Source organism: Poecilia mexicana, unplaced genomic scaffold (assembly GCF_051168715.1).
Source record: "Poecilia mexicana isolate PSO_F unplaced genomic scaffold, ASM5116871v1 scaffold_2, whole genome shotgun sequence".
Taxonomy (NCBI): Eukaryota; Metazoa; Chordata; class Actinopteri; order Cyprinodontiformes; family Poeciliidae; genus Poecilia; species Poecilia mexicana.
Window position 1 is genome coordinate 51,653,876 of NW_028263371.1, and position 19,081 is coordinate 51,672,956.

Here is a 19,081-nt window from a genome sequence, read left to right on the forward strand (position 1 = left end):
ATAAGAGTAGCAATGCTTCATAATAATGCTATTTAAGTAAAAGGTATGACACAGAGAAACTACTCCTAGATGTTATTTAACTAAATGTAATTTTGTAAATGTAGCTGGTTACGACCTACCTCTGTTAAAAAGTGAAAGTAAACAGAGCAGAGGCTTTTTTAAAGAGATAACAATGTTGCTGTTGATTCACTTTGCAGCAGAGCAGCATGGATCAACAGCATGCTAGTCGTTTTTCTCGTTTCAGAGAACATTTCCGTGAGTGAATTTTACTTTAGATAACTTCTAGATATTTCCCAAAATTAATTCACAATAGCTTTGATAAAATATTTAATATGAACAGAAAGCAGCAGATTCTTTCATCAGATTGTTATTAAAGTTTCTGTTTTAATCTTATTTGAAGAATTTTCTCACCAGTAAATCTTGTAGAAAAATCCTGCTGCATTCTTTAAGAACAGCTTCATACGTTACCCTATTTTCTCCGTAGGTAGACACATACATTATGTGGAGGATTCTGGTAAGTTAAAGTGTCAAACTCAACACAAATTTACCATCTCCTCTTCCTGATGCTGAAACTGTGTTAAAGGGAAAACAAAAATTGTGTTTGTGTGAGTCTAAAAAACACTTTGAGTACAAGCATTACAAGTTTCTTCTTGAAACTCGTAATGCTTCTTGAAGCATTAAACATTTGTGACTTGATTGAAGAAAGTCCGCCAGGAACTTGTTTAATTGATTTTTTTTCCTTTTTGTTTTTCTCTGCTAAAGCTGAGGTAGCCGAGTCTCCAAGTGAGTGATTACATTTTGGTTTTGAAAATGTCCCAATCATCGCTGCAGAATAATAATTTATGTTTCTGTTCAGCTCTGGATGAACCGTGGAGGGAATTACCCTGGGGGTGAGTTTATGGTGAAACTGTCACATCTGGTCAATAAAAGCCTGTTTACTGCGGCTCGGTTGTTTGTCATTCTGCTGAAAGGTAAAACTGGGGCTTCAGATCTCACTGGATTGAAACAGAGTTTGGGTTGAGAGTTAACAGTAACTGAAATAACAAAGTGGAGCAGGAACTAGACGTTAGTGTGGATTGAAGTCGAGTCTGAAACAAAAAGATGATCATCATACATGAACCATCATCACAGGAGGAACACTTCAAGTAACTTGGTGAACAAATTTCACAAGAAGTTCTTATTTGATGTAGGGATATAAAACAAGAGGGTAGAACACTGATAACAGGACATAAAAATGCAGTGGGGTCAAAGCTCACCATCATTCTGAGAGTAAAGCAGAACAACAAACGAGTTATGAGACGCAGCCATGGTTATAATGTTTATTAGTTTTGGCAGGTGGTTGGCTGGGTGTGTGTTGGCGAACTGGGGTGTTGATTCGTTTGGAAAGGATGGGACGGCATGTTTGGCCTGCAGTCGCAGTCGGGTGGGTGGAGCAGTGGAGTTCACATCCGCCTAGATGTTTCTCTGCTTCAGCACACCTGACTCCACTATGAGCTCATTAGAAAAGCTCTGCAGAGCTTGACTGCATCCTAGTGAGGCAGTTTCACCATCTAATTCAGGCGTATAGGAGAAGGGACACATTTAAAATCTTGGCACTTGGATAAGCAGTGGAGTCCCACACTGATGAACAAGACACGTTGAAATAAAAATGATCTGAAGTGTTTTTTTTATCTTTTAGTTTTTCAGATGATCTCGGATTCTGAGCACATTGGATTGAATATTTCCTGTTATGTCTTATTTCAGAATGACCAAACTAACTGATTTCTTTATGTTCTCAGACAAAAACAGAAGGATCTTGAGTATGTGCAGGAATACAAACCTGAAAAAGATGGCATCAGGTACCTACGAGTCCTCCTGGATGGACCCGTTGGAGCTGGAAAGTCCAGTTTCATCAACTCTGTCGGTAACGTCCTCAGAGGACGGATTACAATTCCTGCTTTGGCCAGCGCGACCACATCCGATCAAAGCTTCACCAAAAAGGTTTGAAAACTAAGATGCTCTGTTCATCTTCCAGAACTGACTTTAATGGGCCATCAAAAAATGACTGCATCAGCAAAATGAAGTTTCCCTTGTTGAACATGTTTGTTTTTTCTTGCTGTGTTTCAGTACGAGACTCATAAGTTCAATAAAGGACGAGGAAGCACGAAGACATTTTATCCTCTGGTCTTCAACGACATCATGGGACTGGAACAGGGGACCAACAGAGGAGTTCATGCTGACGACATCAAACTGGCTTTGAGAGGTCATGTGAAGGAAGATAAGGTGCAATAACTGCATGAAGTTCTAAAAACTCTAGATATATCAATGGATGGATGTAATTTCTTATTTGATTGTCTGAAATACTTTTCATGCTGCATCTTTTACTCTTTTCCAGTTCAACCCAGTTGCTCCTCTAACTCAGGATGACCCAGGCTACAACCCGTCTCCCTCTGCTGATGACAAAGTTCATGTGCTGGTCTGTGTGATGTCAGCCAACACTCCTCAGATGAATTTGTCAGTTCTGGAGAAGATGAAGAGCATCAGAGAAGCAGCCAGTGAACTGGGTGAGTTTACGGAGAATGGTTTAGTCTACATGGTAACAGACCAGATCCATAACAAGGTCCAACATCAGCGTCTTTGGTTCCAACAGGAATTATACCCGCATTAATTTCACTTTAACCTTTCAAATTGATGAAAGCATAAATATTTTCTCCAGTGAGTCTCTTTTCCTGCAGGAATTCCTCAAATGGCCGTGATGACCCACATCGATGAGGCCTGTGGTGAAACTGAGAAGAACTTGAGGAACGTCTACAAGAGCAAGTACCTGAGAAAAAAGGTGAGTTTCAGTCCGTTTGTTCAGAAATAACACAAAAACGTATGAAAGTATAACTGTGATAAATGTTCACCGTTCAGATGAAAGACTTCAGCTCAGCAGTGGGAATCCCCATGAACTGCATCTTTCCCGTGAAGAACTACAGTGAAGAAATCAACTTGAATGATGATATTGATGCTCTGATCCTGAGCGCTCTGAGGAAAATGGTCGACTTTGGAGACGACTTCATTGAGAAGATTTAAACTGAGATGAAGAGAAAACAGTGATGTGCAGCAGGTTTAGGAGAGAGAATGTTGATGGTGTTGTAATAATGTATTTAAATCTCATTAAAACTCAATGTAGGACAAACTAGAATCTACTGAAGATTTATTTTAAATCAGAACTAAATCATTTTACTGCAGTTGTATGCTCAGGGTACTTGATTTTTTTATGTAAAAGGTTCTGCTATATAATAATTTTTCATATTAATGTGATATTTACCTGATGTCTTTCATCAGTTTTTATGTAAAGCACTTTAAATCATTGTGTACAAATACACCTGCTTTGCCTCTTCTTACCAATATTACATCACAATGGTGGTTGCCATGCAATGTGATACAATGTTAAGCATGTTTAAACTATTGGGTGTGATTTTGATGTAAAAGGAACAAGTGGGATGATTTTGATTTAAGACAAAAATGCAACGTTAGATCAGAAGTTTGAATAAATTCCACAAATCTTATTTGTCTCGTCAGTTTAATAATTTTGGTTTATTTGTTGAGTTGAATGCGAGTTTGATGAAAACAAGTTAACGGTTCATTCACTAGCAGCAACTGCATATCACTCTTTAAAGTGATATCATGAATTTTGTACAGCTTGAAGCTGGGAGGGATTTTTCAGGTTGACCAAAGAGAAGACGGTTGGAGTTGTTGATGCGGGAGGTGACAAGGCCATGGACCAGAGCAGGTATGGAGCGTGAAGGACGGGAGGGACAAAGATGATTAATATGGAGGTGGAAATAAACAGAATGAGTCATATTGAAAGAAGAGGTGAAGGACAGAGGATGACATGGACTCTAACATGAGGCGAGTTGGAGAGTAGAAGCATCAAATGAAAGGGAGAAACTGTCAGCACTGAATGACACAGATTTGGTTCCTACAAGGAGGATCTCAGTTTTGTTGTTGGTTTAAGGACCTCAGACGTGAACATTTCAGACGAACAGGAAGTTGGGCGTGTTGGCTTATAGGAAAGCTAGACCTGTGTGAGACTCAAAGACCCTGTGATTGTTCTAAAGGTTTCTTCTGTCTTGCTTATTTCCAACCCATAAACAAGACAGAAGAAGTCTTTGCAACATCTTCAAGTAAAAAGGAAACCAGCTGAACTTACAGAATGAGCAGCTCCTGTTAAAAAGACTGGATAAAGTAATAAAGCTCTTTGCAGTTTCTGCATGAGAGACAGACAGCTTCTCTAAATTTAAGCTAAAATCATCATGTAAAAACAACAAAAACTGCAAAATTGCATCGATATTTTTAACATATTAAAATCTATATACTCAAGTAGCCAAAATTAATGCTGTAAAGACCCGGTCCCAGTGGAAAAACAAAATAAATAGCATAACATTATGCCATCATACAGATGTTTGGCTATCATGAGTTACAGTTTACAATCTAATTTAAATTTGGTAACTGCATGCTCAGAAAAAAATTGTCTTTTGTAAGTATGACAGTGTATGTCATGCTATCATTTTGATTTGTTAATGCAGTCAGAACTGTAAGAACCACTTTGCTCTAAAGTTTTCAACAGTTCTGTGATATAAAGCACCAACTTATTAACTACTTAGAATCATCAAGTATCTAAGCTGAAATATTCCTTCTCTGTTTTGAAAAAACTAACATTAAGACACTGCTATCTGTTCTAACAGCAGAGAAAAATGAAAAGGCTCAAATCTTGAAAACTGTTTTATTTATTTTACAAACACTGAAAACATCTGGATTGTTTTGTCACAGACTCGATGGATTGTATTAAAACTATAAAATAAAGTCAGCTGTGTTCTGCGGAGCAGACACTGATTATTTTTACAGATCATCAATAAATAATTTAGTTCCTAAAACATCTGAAGTTGTCCTGAGATGCTGGTCATGAAACACTAAACAGGTCAGTTCTACAGTTGAGCAGCAGATGTTCAACAGTAAAAGGTTCCTCAGGTTCCTGTAGATTAGACAACTCGTCTGTAGGAAGGAAGTGTTCACAGAAAGTCTTCAGCAGCGATTCTCTGCTTTCCAGAAGATTAAAAACAAGGTCAATAATTCACCTGGAAACTGAACCATCGTCCTCCGATTCCACCGTCCAAAACCCTCAAGTCCTACTGTCCATCAGGAGCAGAACCAGCTCTTAGTTTCACCCTGAAATCCCTCACTGTCCATCATCATCATGATCCTCAAGTCTTTTACTTTGTAGTGCCAAAGTTACGTCACGGGTTTCAGACAACCTTCCACCTGCAGGTAGAAGTCAATGTTCACCATCAGAGCCCGGATTCTTTTGGAGGATAGTCCATGTTGGTTACCATGGTAACGACCGTGACGAGGTCCTCGGGAGCGGTGGCGTTGGTCAGCCGCTGCATCTGCGCCACGCGTTCCTCCACGCAGCCGGCCGACAGCCGAGCCTCGGCCTCGTGGTCCCAGAGCTCCTCGATGGTCTCACAGAGCAGAGCCAGACCCTGCAGGGGAGACGGACACGTCCACAACACCGGTCAGAGACCACGCAGTAACACACACAACACCGGTCAGAGACCACGCAGTAACACACACAACACCGGTCAGAGACCACGCAGTAACAAACACAACACCGGTCAGAGACCATGCAGTAACAAACACATCCACAACACCGGTCAGAGACCACGCAGTAACACACACAACACCGGTCAGAGACCACGCAGTAACAAACACATCCACAACACCGGTCAGAGACCACGCAGTAACAAACACATCCACAACACCGGTCAGAGACCACGCAGTAACACACACATCCACAACACCGGTCAGAGACCACGCAGTAACACACACAACACCGGTCAGAGACCACGCAGTAACACACACAACACCGGTCAGAGACCACGCAGTAACACACACAACACCGGTCAGAGACCACGCAGTAACACACACATCCACAACACCGGTCAGAGACCACGCAGTAACAAACACATCCACAACACCGGTCAGAGACCACGCAGTAACACACACATCCACAACACCGGTCAGAGACCACGCAGTAACACACACAACACCGGTCAGAGACCACGCAGTAACAAACACATCCACAACACCGGTCAGAGACCACGCAGTAACACACACAACACCGGTCAGAGACCACGCAGTAACACACACATCCACAACACCGGTCAGAGACCACGCAGTAACAAACACAACACCGGTCAGAGACCACGCAGTAACAAACACAACACCGGTCAGAGACCATGCAGTAACAAACACATCCACAACACCGGTCAGAGACCACGCAGTAACACACACAACACCGGTCAGAGACCACGCAGTAACACACACAACACCGGTCAGAGACCACGCAGTAACAAACACATCCACAACACCGGTCAGAGACCACGCAGTAACAAACACATCCACAACACCGGTCAGAGACCACGCAGTAACACACACAACACCGGTCAGAGACCACGCAGTAACAAACACATCCACAACACCGGTCAGAGACCACGCAGTAACAAACACATCCACAACACCGGTCAGAGACCACACAGTAACACACACAACACCGGTCAGAGACCACGCAGTAACAAACACATCCACAACACCGGTCAGAGACCACGCAGTAACAAACACATCCACAACACCGGTCAGAGACCACGCAGTAACACACACATCCACAACACCGGTCAGAGACCACGCAGTAACACACACAACACCGGTCAGAGACCACGCAGTAACAAACACAACACCGGTCAGAGACCACGCAGTAACAAACACAACACCGGTCAGAGACCATGCAGTAACAAACACATCCACAACACCGGTCAGAGACCACGCAGTAACACACACAACACCGGTCAGAGACCACGCAGTAACACACACATCCACAACACCGGTCAGAGACCACGCAGTAACAACACCGGTCAGAGACCACGCAGTAACACACACATCTGCAATTTCTAACAAGGCTATTATTTCATCAGTTTCAGTTTTTAAGACAGTGGTGCATGCTGGGTAGTGTAGTTTGACTCACTGCATGTTTCTGCCAACACTCCCTCAAGGTGGGCCTCAGCTTCTTGAAGACCACCACCTCCTGCATGTCCTCCAAAGACGGGTGCTGGCCCACCTCCTCCTCAAACGGCAGCATGTACTCATCCACCGGACCTGGACATGGAGCAGAACCGGATATGAGCAGGACGTTAGTGGTGGCCTCAAGTCACAGAACACAACGAAGATGTTTGAGTGAGACTCAAACTTTTACATGATTAAAAAGATCTGCAGAGAAAAAAACCTCTCAGAATAAACAAGATTCAACAATCCTGTCAGGAGAAAATCTAAGACCTGTGATTAACATATTACAGACCAACTAACTTTTTAAAAATAAATTCAAGACATTTTAAGGCCTTAATTTTATTTATATGAATTTAAGGCTTCTTAAGAATGAGCAGCCACTCTGCCTGAGCTGAACTTGTCCAGACTGAACCCAGACTTGGTGAGTTTTGGACAGAGCTCAGCTCCCGGTCTGTTTGGTTCTGATAAACGTGTGAACCACACAGTTTATCACACAGTTGTTAAACTCCTCCAGTATTTTAATGATCCAGCCCGACAAGTCGGGTCGTGTTTGTTACCGTCAGCAGCCTTGCAGCGTGAGGCGAGCTCCCACAGCACCAGGCCCACAGCGTACATGTCAATCCTCAGGAAGACGTCTCTCTGGAAGTTAATGGCCCCTTCCAGGACCTCAGGGGCCATGTAGCGCCGGGTCCCCACCTGGACAGGGACATAGAGAGATTACACAAAAAAGGTTGTTTTTATTAATAAAACTGATCTAAAAGAACTTTAAAGTAGAGCTAAAGCTCAAGAATCATTGACACTGATGCCTCATTTGATTGTTTATCGACTATTCGAGAAATAGCACATTCTACTGATTTTTCTTTTTAAGCGTATTCTCTACAATATTAGAAATACACAGAAAAATAAACTTTGGTGGAACAAAAGTATATACATTCTGTACAGTTTTGACTATTGCAGCTCTAACCATGTTGTTCTTTCAGCAAATTGACTCTTTTTGAGTCTGTATAGTCCAATTAAGAATGAATCGATTACTAACCAAGTTGACAATTATTTCAATAATTGATCAATCATTTTAGTTCCACTTCTGAATAACTAGATGTTTCACCCATCAGCCACCAGAATAGTGAGACCAACTGCAGGTTACCTAGCAACAGCCCTTTAGAGGAGATTACAGATCAGAACTTTTCGCTGGAGGACTCACGTGTCTGTGGTTCGCTGCCGAAAATTTCCCAGCCTCAAATCTCAGAGCGAGGCCGAAGTCAGCGATGCAGGCCGTCAGGTCAGACTTCAGGAGGATGTTCTTTGTTTTAAAGTCCCTGAAAGAACAAGACGACTGAAAACCTTCTGTCTGCCTGTGGTTTAACCTCCGTACCTGGATGTGACATCTTACCTGTGAGCAATGGAAGGTTTGTGTCCAGGTACGTCCTTATGCAGGTAGGCCAGACCTCGGGACATCGTCTGAGCGATGAGACAGAGCTCAGACCAGGAGAGGACGTTGGCTTTCAGGTAGTCGCACACCGAGCCCTGAGGACACAGGACGGACAGGAAGGATACCGTTACATGGCTGTGTTGGAATATTAGTTTGATCACTAAAATAAATGCAGTTTGTACACTTTTGCAGCAATAAAAATTAAATAAATATGTCATTTTCAGGATTAATGGTTCTGAAGGTGCAAGTCAATGTTTACGCTGCACTTCTTTGACTGTCCAGCAGAGGTCATTGTGTGTTAATTCAACAAAACTTCCCTCAAGAAACTTGCATGTCTTGTTTAAATCGAAATCTAAAATTATTTTACATTTTAAAAAATGGCACTATTCTGTTTGTGTCTTATGTAGGGTTAGGGTTTGTTTAGTACAAGAGTTTAACCACTTAATGAGCCATACAAACACTAACATCTACTGGAGAAAATTACATATTTTTGTAGAAATTATGCATTTCTGGTTGAGTTTCTCCACATTACTTGCAGCTACATCTTTTTATATTTGTTGCACTTTCTTCTGTATCCAGCAGAGGTCATTGTTCTGTGCATTTAGCTTGATGGTCTATATTTTATTTGCTGCAATACCCTGCATCACCAGCAGAGGTCCATCCTCTGTCTTAAGGTGTTGTAGTACCATAGAAGCCCAGCAGGGGTCACCGTTTCACCTTGTCATGGTAGGCAGTAATGAGCCAGAGCTCCAGCTCGGCGTTGCAGCCTCTCTTCTCTGCTCCGATGAACTGCAGCAGGTTTTCGTGCCTCATCCCACTCAGGCTGTAGATCTCGTACTCCGTCTGCCACGACTGACGTTCCTGAACACACAGATGGAAAACTCGACATTAAATAAAGCAACTCTGATACAGAGAGTACTGGAAACATTTAGTAAAGTAAAATGTGTTTGGGACGTTTTGATCAGTCTCTTGGAACTGCATGGATTCTGCAGAAGTCAATAAATTAAATTTATTGCCATTTTTATGTCATTTTCTCACTCATAATGCCATCGACAGTAAATGCATAAAGTGAACAAGTGTTTTTAAAAATACTATTTTAAGCCACTGACAGTAAAATCATAAACTATTACACATTTTGTGTCGTTTCAACAACAGATTACGTCATATGGCTTAGTTTGAAAACTTTTCTTTGCAGTTCTAACTCAACATTTTTCAGTTCATTGCTTTTGTCCCTCCATTATTGGGCTGGATTCATTTTCAGCATGATCAGCTAACTCATCAGCTTCATTTGGCAGATCATCTTTCAAGCCTCTTTTTCTTATTAAAATGTAGCCAGATTTATCATTTCCACATGTGAAACATTTGGCCATTTCTGAATCTGGCCATCCAATAAAGGTTTTTATTGGATGAGAAAGAAATACCAGAGGAAAAAACAACTGGACAAACTTAACCATTTTCTTTATCTAAAGCTGATTTATGGCCCCCAGATTGCATGTATGCATCTTGTTTTGAAAACTAATACAATTTATTGCCACTGAGATTCAAATTTTGTTTTTAATGTCATTTTCAGCAACAAAGCAATTCATAAAAAAATCATACCGTTACCAATTGTGAAATTAGTAAACATTACATTTTGTCGAGTGCCATCATCCATATGGTTCTAAAAGCCACTATTCATGTTTTTGATTTACACAAACTCAGTGTTTCAGCTGTTTTGCAGTTTCCTGGAAGTTTGTCCATTAAAGGCTTTAAATTGAATGACTTTAAATCCTGAACTGATGGAACAGACTCACCTGGATGGGGAAGACCTTGACAGCTACTTGTTCACTGAGCAGCTGAGCCTTCCACACACAGCCAAAGCGCCCCCTAGCTTTGACCTCCAGCAGCTGCACAGGCCTGTGACCTAAGACGGGGGAGGGGGGCGTCGGACCAGGGTCCTACAGGGAAACAGAAACAGGAGGTTCTGGGTGAAATGGGATCCATCAGATCTGAGTCGTTTTCCGCAGAATCAGAACCAAACAGATCTCCATGCACCATCATCATCCTCCTCCTCCTCCTCTTCCTCTTCCTCAGTGGACATCATCAGTGTGAGACAAGCACAGGCAGCATCACAGTGATCAGTGTTTGAACACACAGAGGGAGGAAGGGAGGGATGGGGGCAGCTCTTACCTCCATCAGAATGTGGAAGACGTTCTGAGGCATAAACACAAACAGGAGGTCACAGTCAGAGCTGATCTGAGATCTGCTGTCAGTCGCCACCAACAGCGCTGAGCTGCTGACTCCCTTGGCCACAAGTTTATTCACAGGGTACAAAAATGTCCGACTGACACCACCTCAAACGTCTGCCATCGTTTGACATGAATAAACGATCAGAGTCCTGATCCAGAAGGGTTAGAAGAAGATGAGCGTTTCTGATGAGCTGCGTCTCCGTTACTGTCTGAACAGAGAGGACTCGGAAACTAAAAGTCAGGATCTGGCACTTATGTGGAGTGGAGAACCCTGCAGTGTTTGGACTCAGCCCATCACACAATGTTCAGATAACTTTGTCAGATGGAACTAATTTCCCAGGGTTCCCATGGCAACACCGGACACAATCACAGAAGGTTTGAGCTGAACTGTTTAGACTCAGTCTGTGCCAGTAAGATCAGTTTGGAGCAACAGAAAAGAAAAGACAGAACCTGTCAACTGTTTATTTTATTTTTTTTTCATATAATATACCATAAATAAGAGATCAAACTGCAGCTGAACCGTTTCGCTCATGGGACCAGAACCAGGTGGACTCACCTGTGTGGGCAGCAGGACCGGCGGGTACGGCCGTCTGTGGCGTCGGTACATCCAGAAGGAGAGCAGCACCGCGCCGCTGACGGCCAGGCTGGGCACCATGGAGAAAATCAGAGGCTCTACCGGCTGCTTGGGCGGGGCACTGGTTGCTATGGAAAAATAAAAAGAGGACGGCAGGAAATGAACACAAGAGGCAAAAATATCAGACGCAATATAACTAAATGAAAATAACCATGTGTGATGAAGTTGTTAACCAGGAAGAACTGATGATGTCATCAGGAATGTCGTGATAAATTCTGCTGGACTAGAAATTGTCCCAGGAGTTATTGCAATAAATAACATTGTTATCGCAAATACATTATTATTTGATGCAACTTCATTGCATTATTATTATTATTATATATAATAATGCAAGTTCACCTTCTCAAAAAAACTTTAATTTTGTAAAGAACACAGTAACATATTTTAAATGTCCAAAATAAAACACAACCACAAACCACTGAATGCAATACAACTAGAACCATTAATTAAATTATATATAAAGACGCAACAAACTTTCTCTTCAAACAATAATCAGAATGAAAATCATCAAGCTTATTTTTAACTGATTCATTTCTTATTACAACATACTTGGATGCTATCATGTTACCATGAAGTCATCAGGGTAACAATGATGACATCATCTGGATTTGGACGTTATGCAATAATTATGACATCACAGGACAATTGCAATATCCAGATGATGTCATAACCCAAGAATTATGATGTCAGCTGGCTGACATCGTCATTACATATCGGTGTAATGATGATATCATTAGTTTATTTCTAAAAGTAGGAAAGATATTGACGTCAACAAGAGATGATTTAGACACCAATCTACATCATATCTTAATAAAATATGAGTCTAAGTAAACTGCAGGTCTAGAGGCAGAACGATCTACCCTACAGCTTCAAAACAATACAGGCCTGATCTACACAGAGTTTCTACATCTGAATTACTGACACAATCAGCAAAGTTATAGATCTGATGAACAGGAGTTAAGGGCATGGCCGGTGAACAGGCATCTCTTACGTGTTGTTGGGGCCATGCTGACGTTGGGTCGGTGGGAGAACTTTATGTTACACAAACTGACATCACAGCAACAGAAGAAGACTCCAGGGGCTTCCCCCATGTCCACACACTCACTCCTGGTGGAGGACGAAGAACAGAGACACATCATCATCACCATGTGACCGCAGTGATCAGCTGACCAATCAGAGTGAAAACATCTCTAGCTGAACTCTAGTGAGAATGTTTTTCATTATGATTTCTATTTCTCCTGAAGAATCATTTATCAGGCATTATAATCACAGTGGTTTCACACAACCAAAAAAATGCACTTTTCAGATATGAATAAATGTAACCAATGTAGAATAAACCATAATAAATGTAATTAAAGACATCGGCAGGTTCACAGGCTTTCAAGATATCAAGAGTTACAAAATAAAAAGTAAATCAGGAAATAATACAATTAATTTACTACTGATAAATATTGCAATGTCCACACCACTCAATGCTTCAGCATGATAAAAATATACATTAAGTGAAGGAAGTCAGATCCACCCAACAGACCAAAAATACTACAGGCATGCAGAAATAGCATGCATGGTGCTTTAAATATAATAATCTGCCAAATATTGTATGCAAGCAGTTCTATACAAACATTGATGCTGATATGATGAATGTGATTAAACAAATAGCTTTACTCAATATTTGTTTTAGTCAGAATTATCTGTTGACTGTGGAAAAAAAGGAAGGAAGTTATGTTTCATATCTGAAATGTTCATTTTCACAAGGATATTAAATACTAACATGATTTGCCATATATGGGAGCAGTCAGGGAATCCCTTTCTTATATTTTAATAAAAGAAACTTTAACCTGGAAGTTTTGGGTGATTGAAAACCGTTTGGTTTTGAAACTGAACATTTTAACATTTCAAACAGGAATCCATCTACACCAGCTGTTCTCAGCTCAGATCTGGAGCATCAAGGCCGTTGTGTAAAACAGGAGATGCAACACAAAACTGTTTTGTTCGTTTAATAAACGGATGAACCTCGAATGGCTTCTGTTGTGATCTTAACCAATATAAAGACAAAGTGAACTAAAATTCACCCCGAAGGGATGGGAGATGTTGCACAATAATTCTATGGAAACACTGATGTTTGTCCTCATAAAAACTAAAGTAGTACACAGCCTTCATTATTATTCAACAGGCAGAAAGATGTGAACTCACCGACACTACAGATGCTAATAAACTGGTTCAACAGGATGTGAAGGAAGCTCACCAACCACCATGTTACGGTTAACTTATTAAATCACACAAATAATGTTAGACAGGCAGATTGCACAGTAAACACACAGATAAACCCAAAGCTATTCAGATTCCTGCCACATTAAAGAATCCCTGCCTGTGTTCGGATGTTCTTTTATTTAATAACCAATCGTAGGAGCACAAACAGTTTTCCCCCTGAGCTCCTCACCTGTAGCAGCTGGGGTGGTCCAGCCAGCAGCCCTGCTGGATCAGCTTCACCTCTCCGGAGGCGTTCTTCCAGGTGGAGAAGCAGTGCTGCCGCTTGTCCTCCTCCCCGGAGCAGGTCACCACCGTCGGGACGGACGACGACGGGTTGTGGGTGTACTGAACACACTGGTGGCTCTCTGAGTGGCCCAGGATCGAACCTGATGCGACAGAAGACTTTCAATATGCAGACGTTCTGCTGCAGCCGTTCATCGTGTGGAAGAGCTCATCAGCAGTCTCACAGGACTGGTTTTAAGTTCACTATGATTAAAATAAGTCCTACACAAATTAAATAAAAAAGTTATTAAATATTAAACTTTTTCAGTTTAATTTGGTGTTTTTCAGCTCTGGCCTGGGACTTGGATGCTTTTACACCAGCATAGAGTAAGCAGTTATCTTCATAAGTTAAAACTAGGTTTTAGTTGGCCATTATAATCCCTGTTCTCAATAAAAATCTCATTTAATCAGGATGAAGTTAGTGGAAGACCCAAACGGGTAGGTTTTATTTTTCATTACCTAACAAAAACTTTTAAACCAGATCTTACAAATCATGGGGGGGGGAGAAAAGAAAAATCAATCAGAACATTGTACTTGACCGCATTCCTACACATGTTTATGTAAAAACTCAAATTTCTACAGGAGTTCAAACAGTTTTTATTGACTTTGATGTCCTTTTTCTAAAATCCAATAAACATAACAGACACAGCCCGAATGCATGAGGCTTAGATAATTACCCAACAATTTATGAAGTCCCAGCAGCTCTTCACAATATGCATATTGTGATATTGCAATAAAACATTTAATGGCACAATACATGTCTACTTCTGATAAATTAAATATTGCTACACTATTGTTAATTACAAAATAGCCAAATATTTCTTAATTTTAAATGTTTTACTACACCAACTATTAAAATGTGTAGCATTTCTCTAATATAGATAATCTGTACTATATACATGTTTGCATGTTGTCCATATATTATCTAATATAAACCTACATTAAATTGATTTGTGTTTCACTGGGATCCTCTGGGAATTATTGCATTTTTGTTCTTCAAACATAAAAACAAAGTGTGCTGCAGAACTGATAACTGCTTACACAACATTATAAGAGCAAGTCAGGCGACGTGTGTTTACGTATTTGAAATTGGCGAGCGCTGATCGTGCTTGTTGAAGGAGTGTCCCATTTTGCTGTGGAATATTTTAACTTCCTGATTTAGGAGCCAACAGCGTGAGAGAACAGGACACACTAGTGAAATAGGATTTAGCCCAAAGTTTGGTACCACGAGCCTCATCCGACCTGGACTCAGCAGACACATGGTGGCTCCCAGTGGATGGATTGAAGGAAAACAAATGATTATTTCTAGATGAACTAAGGCAGACGTCAGAGCATCGAGGTGAAAAAGTGAAAGCAATAAAACTAATGACAAAAAAGACAAAGGGAACAGGAGTTTGATAAATGTCAAACTTCAATCTGTTCTTCAGAATTGAAGAACGATGAGAACTTGATGCAGGACGAAGAATGTCCTGAATTAAGATATTTAAACTATGTGAAAATTCAAAAGAGCTAGAATTTCAGTTCAGGTTCAAAACTTCCACTCCTTCTGAAAAGAAAGAAAAATATTCATTTTTGACATTTCTGGAGTCAGACTGTAAGCTGAAGGTGGGTACCTGGAGTAAACAGGACAACTGGTTTTATGTTGTTCCAGTTACCTGGGAAGTGGGAACACAAAACTGGGTTTGGCGCCAGACCAGAGATCACAATGTTCTAATTAAGAAGTCGTAATTTCAACAGGGCATCGCCCTTCAACATTGCTTGAAGTTACAAACATTATTTTAAGCACCTTTCCATAAGCAAACACTCTTATGTGCGTGTCTTGTAAAATAAGCTCGTTTCCACCACAGCTTGAGGAGCGGCCATATTGAAACAGGAAGTCGGCTGGGGGTAATGGAGTTGCTCCACTTTCCCACTGATTTTCTCAATTGATTTTTACAACTGGGAAGTCGAAATTTCCCAGTTACCCCACAACTGGAGTGTCGCATATTAAAGCCCACTTCGCTTTTCAATATGGCCACTATCGACATCAACTTAGCAAGATGTGGTGGGAAAGTTTATTTTACAAGATACACATGTATGCGTGTGTCTAAAATCAATTTTAAATGTAGCGCCTGGAGCTATAATCTGAACAAATTCAAAGTGGTGTTTGCTTAAAGTAAAGCTAATATTGATGTTTGCAAACGGCACTGCACAATGTGTATAAGTGACGCCATGTTGAAATTCTGACTTTGTAACTAGAACACAGACCTCCTGTGTCACATCAAGCAGCTCGCTTCTCAGCTCCAACACTTCTGGTTCAAATGATCGGGAAACTATCAGAGATTAGATCGGAACCAGGTGTGCGCGTACAAAAACACAACTGAGGATGGAGTTAGCAAAGGGTGGATAAGAAACAATGATGTGGAGCTAAAAGGTGCAAAAACACCAGAACCACACACATTAAACAGAAGTAATCTGGAGGAAGCTGGTATTCCAGATGTTACAGAAAAGGAACCAGAACTAACTTTGATCAGCTAACCTTTAGCCTTTAGCTAGGTGTGCATCTCACCTGAGCAGCAGATGAGGAGAATACTCAGAACCAGTCTGGCTTCTGGTCCCATCCTGAGTCCAAATCTTAAGGCTTGAGTTGTGTTTGTGACCCCTGTGACTTTTAAGCTGGCTCTGATGAACAGAATACGGAACCACGTTTTGATCCAGACAGCTGATTAAGGTCCGTCCCGTTTACCGAAAAACACCAAACCAAAGCTCTGTGGAAAGAGTCAGAACCCGTTTTTGGAACTCGAGAAATGTCCGAAACGTTGACCCACAGAGTTCGGTCATCATGTCCCCGCTGTGGGCAGCTGAAGTCGGTTCGGATCAGGGATATCTGGATCACAACAGAGTTCCAGAGGAGGCGGACTGGCAGAGATTGATTCCTTCAGGAGTGGGTTGGGTTCTGGCTGGAAAGCTTCGCTCCAGACCTGGAGCTGTTTTGAATGAGAACCGAACCACCATTCGGTCCTTGTATTCCTTAGTTCGGTTCGGATGGACTCGTGTTCGGTTGCTTCATCTACCCGAGCCGGGGTTAGCTACTAGCTTAGCACCGCCAACTAAAACAGAAGAGACAATTCTTCATCCAGCACAAACTGAAACGCGACCAGTACCGAACCTGCCGAGGTTCTGATTCCGGACGTAGAACGGGTAGATATAGCGCTTCAGTTGTCTCAGGCTCCGTTCTGCTCTCCTTGACTGTACCAGCATAGCAAAAAAATGGCTACCGTGTAGATATTAATCTGTTTTTAAGCTTCTGCCACAATATAGTGACTGACACTGCAAGCAGCCAATAGAAAGATGGACTGGTTTTTCTCCACCAATCAACTTCTACGTGTGGATATAAAACAGCTGATGGAGCGGGGGAAAGCCCCGCCCCCTGTCAGGCTCTTTAAACCAGCACTCCGAAACCTCTTTTGCCCCACGAACCAGATTCATGTTCTGAAAAATCTGACAGACAATGGGGATGTGGACATAACCGCAATGTATCAAACCATAAAAACAAACTATGAACACAGGCCAAATCTGTTCCCACAGCGCCTCTTTATACCTGTCAGATTACCAACAGGAACAGAAGGCTGCATCCGGTTTTTCAAAATAAAGCGTCTTGTGATGCTTAAGAGAGCGGAAATAATATTTTTTGAGGCAGGTGCTCCGTACTAACTTACAGGCTAAACCAACCAGTTTAACCAGCAGATTCCAGTAAACCAGCTCCATTAATTTAACCAAAGCAGTTTCATAATAACTGAGCTCATTAACAAAGATTAATAGCTCTGATGATATGAATTATTGAATGTGTTTATAAATTGAAAAGTTCATTGGACTTTTAAGTAATATTCTCCATCAACCTTAAAACATCATCATCAAATATACATCTAATTTTCGTATTTTTGATTAAAGTTTCCTTTGGCAAATTTTTTTAGACATAAAATTAACGGACAAACAGCAAGAAAGAAGAGAAGCGAGATTGAAACTGAGGATCATAATTTATTGGACATAATGACAAAACAAAATTGGGACACTTTTGTTATAACCACAAACTTGTTTAATATTTGCCAAATGAAAAAAATTCTAGGTCTTCAATAGATACCCACGGAAGTATCATATAATCTGGAGCAAGAGTCTGTGTCCATCTGAAGGTTCAACGTTTCCACTTTAGTAGTTTTAGAGAGAGAGAAATAGAGAGAGAGCTCCCTTACTTTTTTCATTTTGTTGCTCAACTCTCACTCTCTGTGTCTCTGCTCACAGCATAACTTTACTTTGATGGGATCATACTGTTGTGAGAAAACTAAAAGACAGAGAGGAGTAGAGAGCGTCGCAAAAACCCATAAATATAACTGACATCTGTGAGAGAAGCAGATTTGGATACAGTTTAAAGATATACTAATAAGGGTCTGTTCAGTATACAGTGTTTTGTTAATTTGTTTTGTGTTAAATAAAAAATAAGTTTACTATACTTTTGTATAGTAATGTAATACTATATTTTCTGCTTCTCTAACAGAGCAGATACATAATGAAGCCAGTAGCGCTGAGGATTCTCATACACCGAACAATGAATACAACAGGATTTATCTTACAAAACATTCACACTGGCCACATCTTTCGAGGCCTCAGGTGATAATAAATTATGGAATGGTGGCCTTTTTTAACATTGAAGATAAAATGATCAGGGTCAAAGATGAAACATTTTGGATAAAAGCAATCAAAATGAAAGATGAAATTACGGTTTAAACTTCAGGATGATGAAAGGAAAAAATGTGATTCTTTTTAAATGAATGTGTAGTACTGCAATCAGTCCGATAGAGGGCGGTATGACACCAATCTGTTTCTGTAAAATCATCCACATACAGAGAAAGCGCAACACCCAGATCTGATTTGGGATCAGCTGATACACCACGGAGGTGGAAACGGCAACCGATTTTCTGTCAATCATCAGAAATAAGAAATACATTTCTCAACAACCCACAAACTATTTATTTTGCTTGGTTATGTGATAGATCAACAAAATGGCGAATATAATTGTGGACTTTTCGGAAAATAAAGCATAGTTCTTAAAACTTTAAGGAATTACTGTAGTCAGTCTCCTTTACCTTCTCTAAAAGACAGTCCAAGGCATCTACATGCCTTCAAATTTCGCAATAAAAG

At 40.9% G+C, this 19,081-nt stretch overlaps 1 protein-coding gene and 1 pseudogene across 2 annotated transcripts; one reads left to right on the top strand and one right to left on the bottom strand.

The window, feature by feature from the left end:
* The first annotated feature begins 160 nt into the window (after window positions 1-160).
* LOC106913825 (interferon-induced protein 44-like) lies at window positions 161-3,533 on the top strand (annotated as a pseudogene). Its single transcript, XR_015761925.1, has 9 exons — window positions 161-255; window positions 485-514; window positions 763-783; window positions 857-890; window positions 1,779-1,980; window positions 2,107-2,280; window positions 2,375-2,543; window positions 2,715-2,815; window positions 2,893-3,533. The product of XR_015761925.1 is annotated as an interferon-induced protein 44-like (transcript).
* A 1,203-nt stretch (window positions 3,534-4,736) lies between these two features.
* On the bottom strand, window positions 4,737-17,208 carry LOC106931128 (activin receptor type-2A-like). The gene is made up of 11 exons (XM_015009070.2): window positions 16,455-17,208; window positions 13,815-14,010; window positions 12,366-12,481; window positions 11,297-11,442; window positions 10,306-10,449; window positions 9,230-9,373; window positions 8,474-8,607; window positions 8,285-8,399; window positions 7,641-7,779; window positions 7,046-7,176; window positions 4,737-5,507 (listed from the first exon to the last, which is right to left on the bottom strand). The coding sequence occupies exons 1-11, from the start codon at window positions 16,504-16,506 to the stop codon at window positions 5,313-5,315; spliced, it is 1,512 nt and encodes a 503-aa protein (XP_014864556.1). The 5' UTR covers window positions 16,507-17,208; the 3' UTR covers window positions 4,737-5,312.
* Window positions 17,209-19,081: the final 1,873 nt, after the last annotated feature.

What these genes read in the sequence shown, in the direction of transcription:
- LOC106931128 (XM_015009070.2), bottom strand. Translation starts at nt 16,506, where the DNA reads ATGGGACCAGAAGCCAGACTGGTTCTGAGTATTCTCCTCATCTGCTGC. An exon ending in GACCACCCCAGCTGCTACAG is followed by an intron (nt 12,482 to 13,814) that starts GTGAGGAGCTCA and finishes GTCCTCCACCAG; the next exon opens with GAGTGAGTGTGTGGACATGG. An exon ending in CGGCAGCGAACCACAGACAC is followed by an intron (nt 7,780 to 8,284) that starts GTGAGTCCTCCA and finishes GTCCCTGTCCAG; the next exon opens with GTGGGGACCCGGCGCTACAT.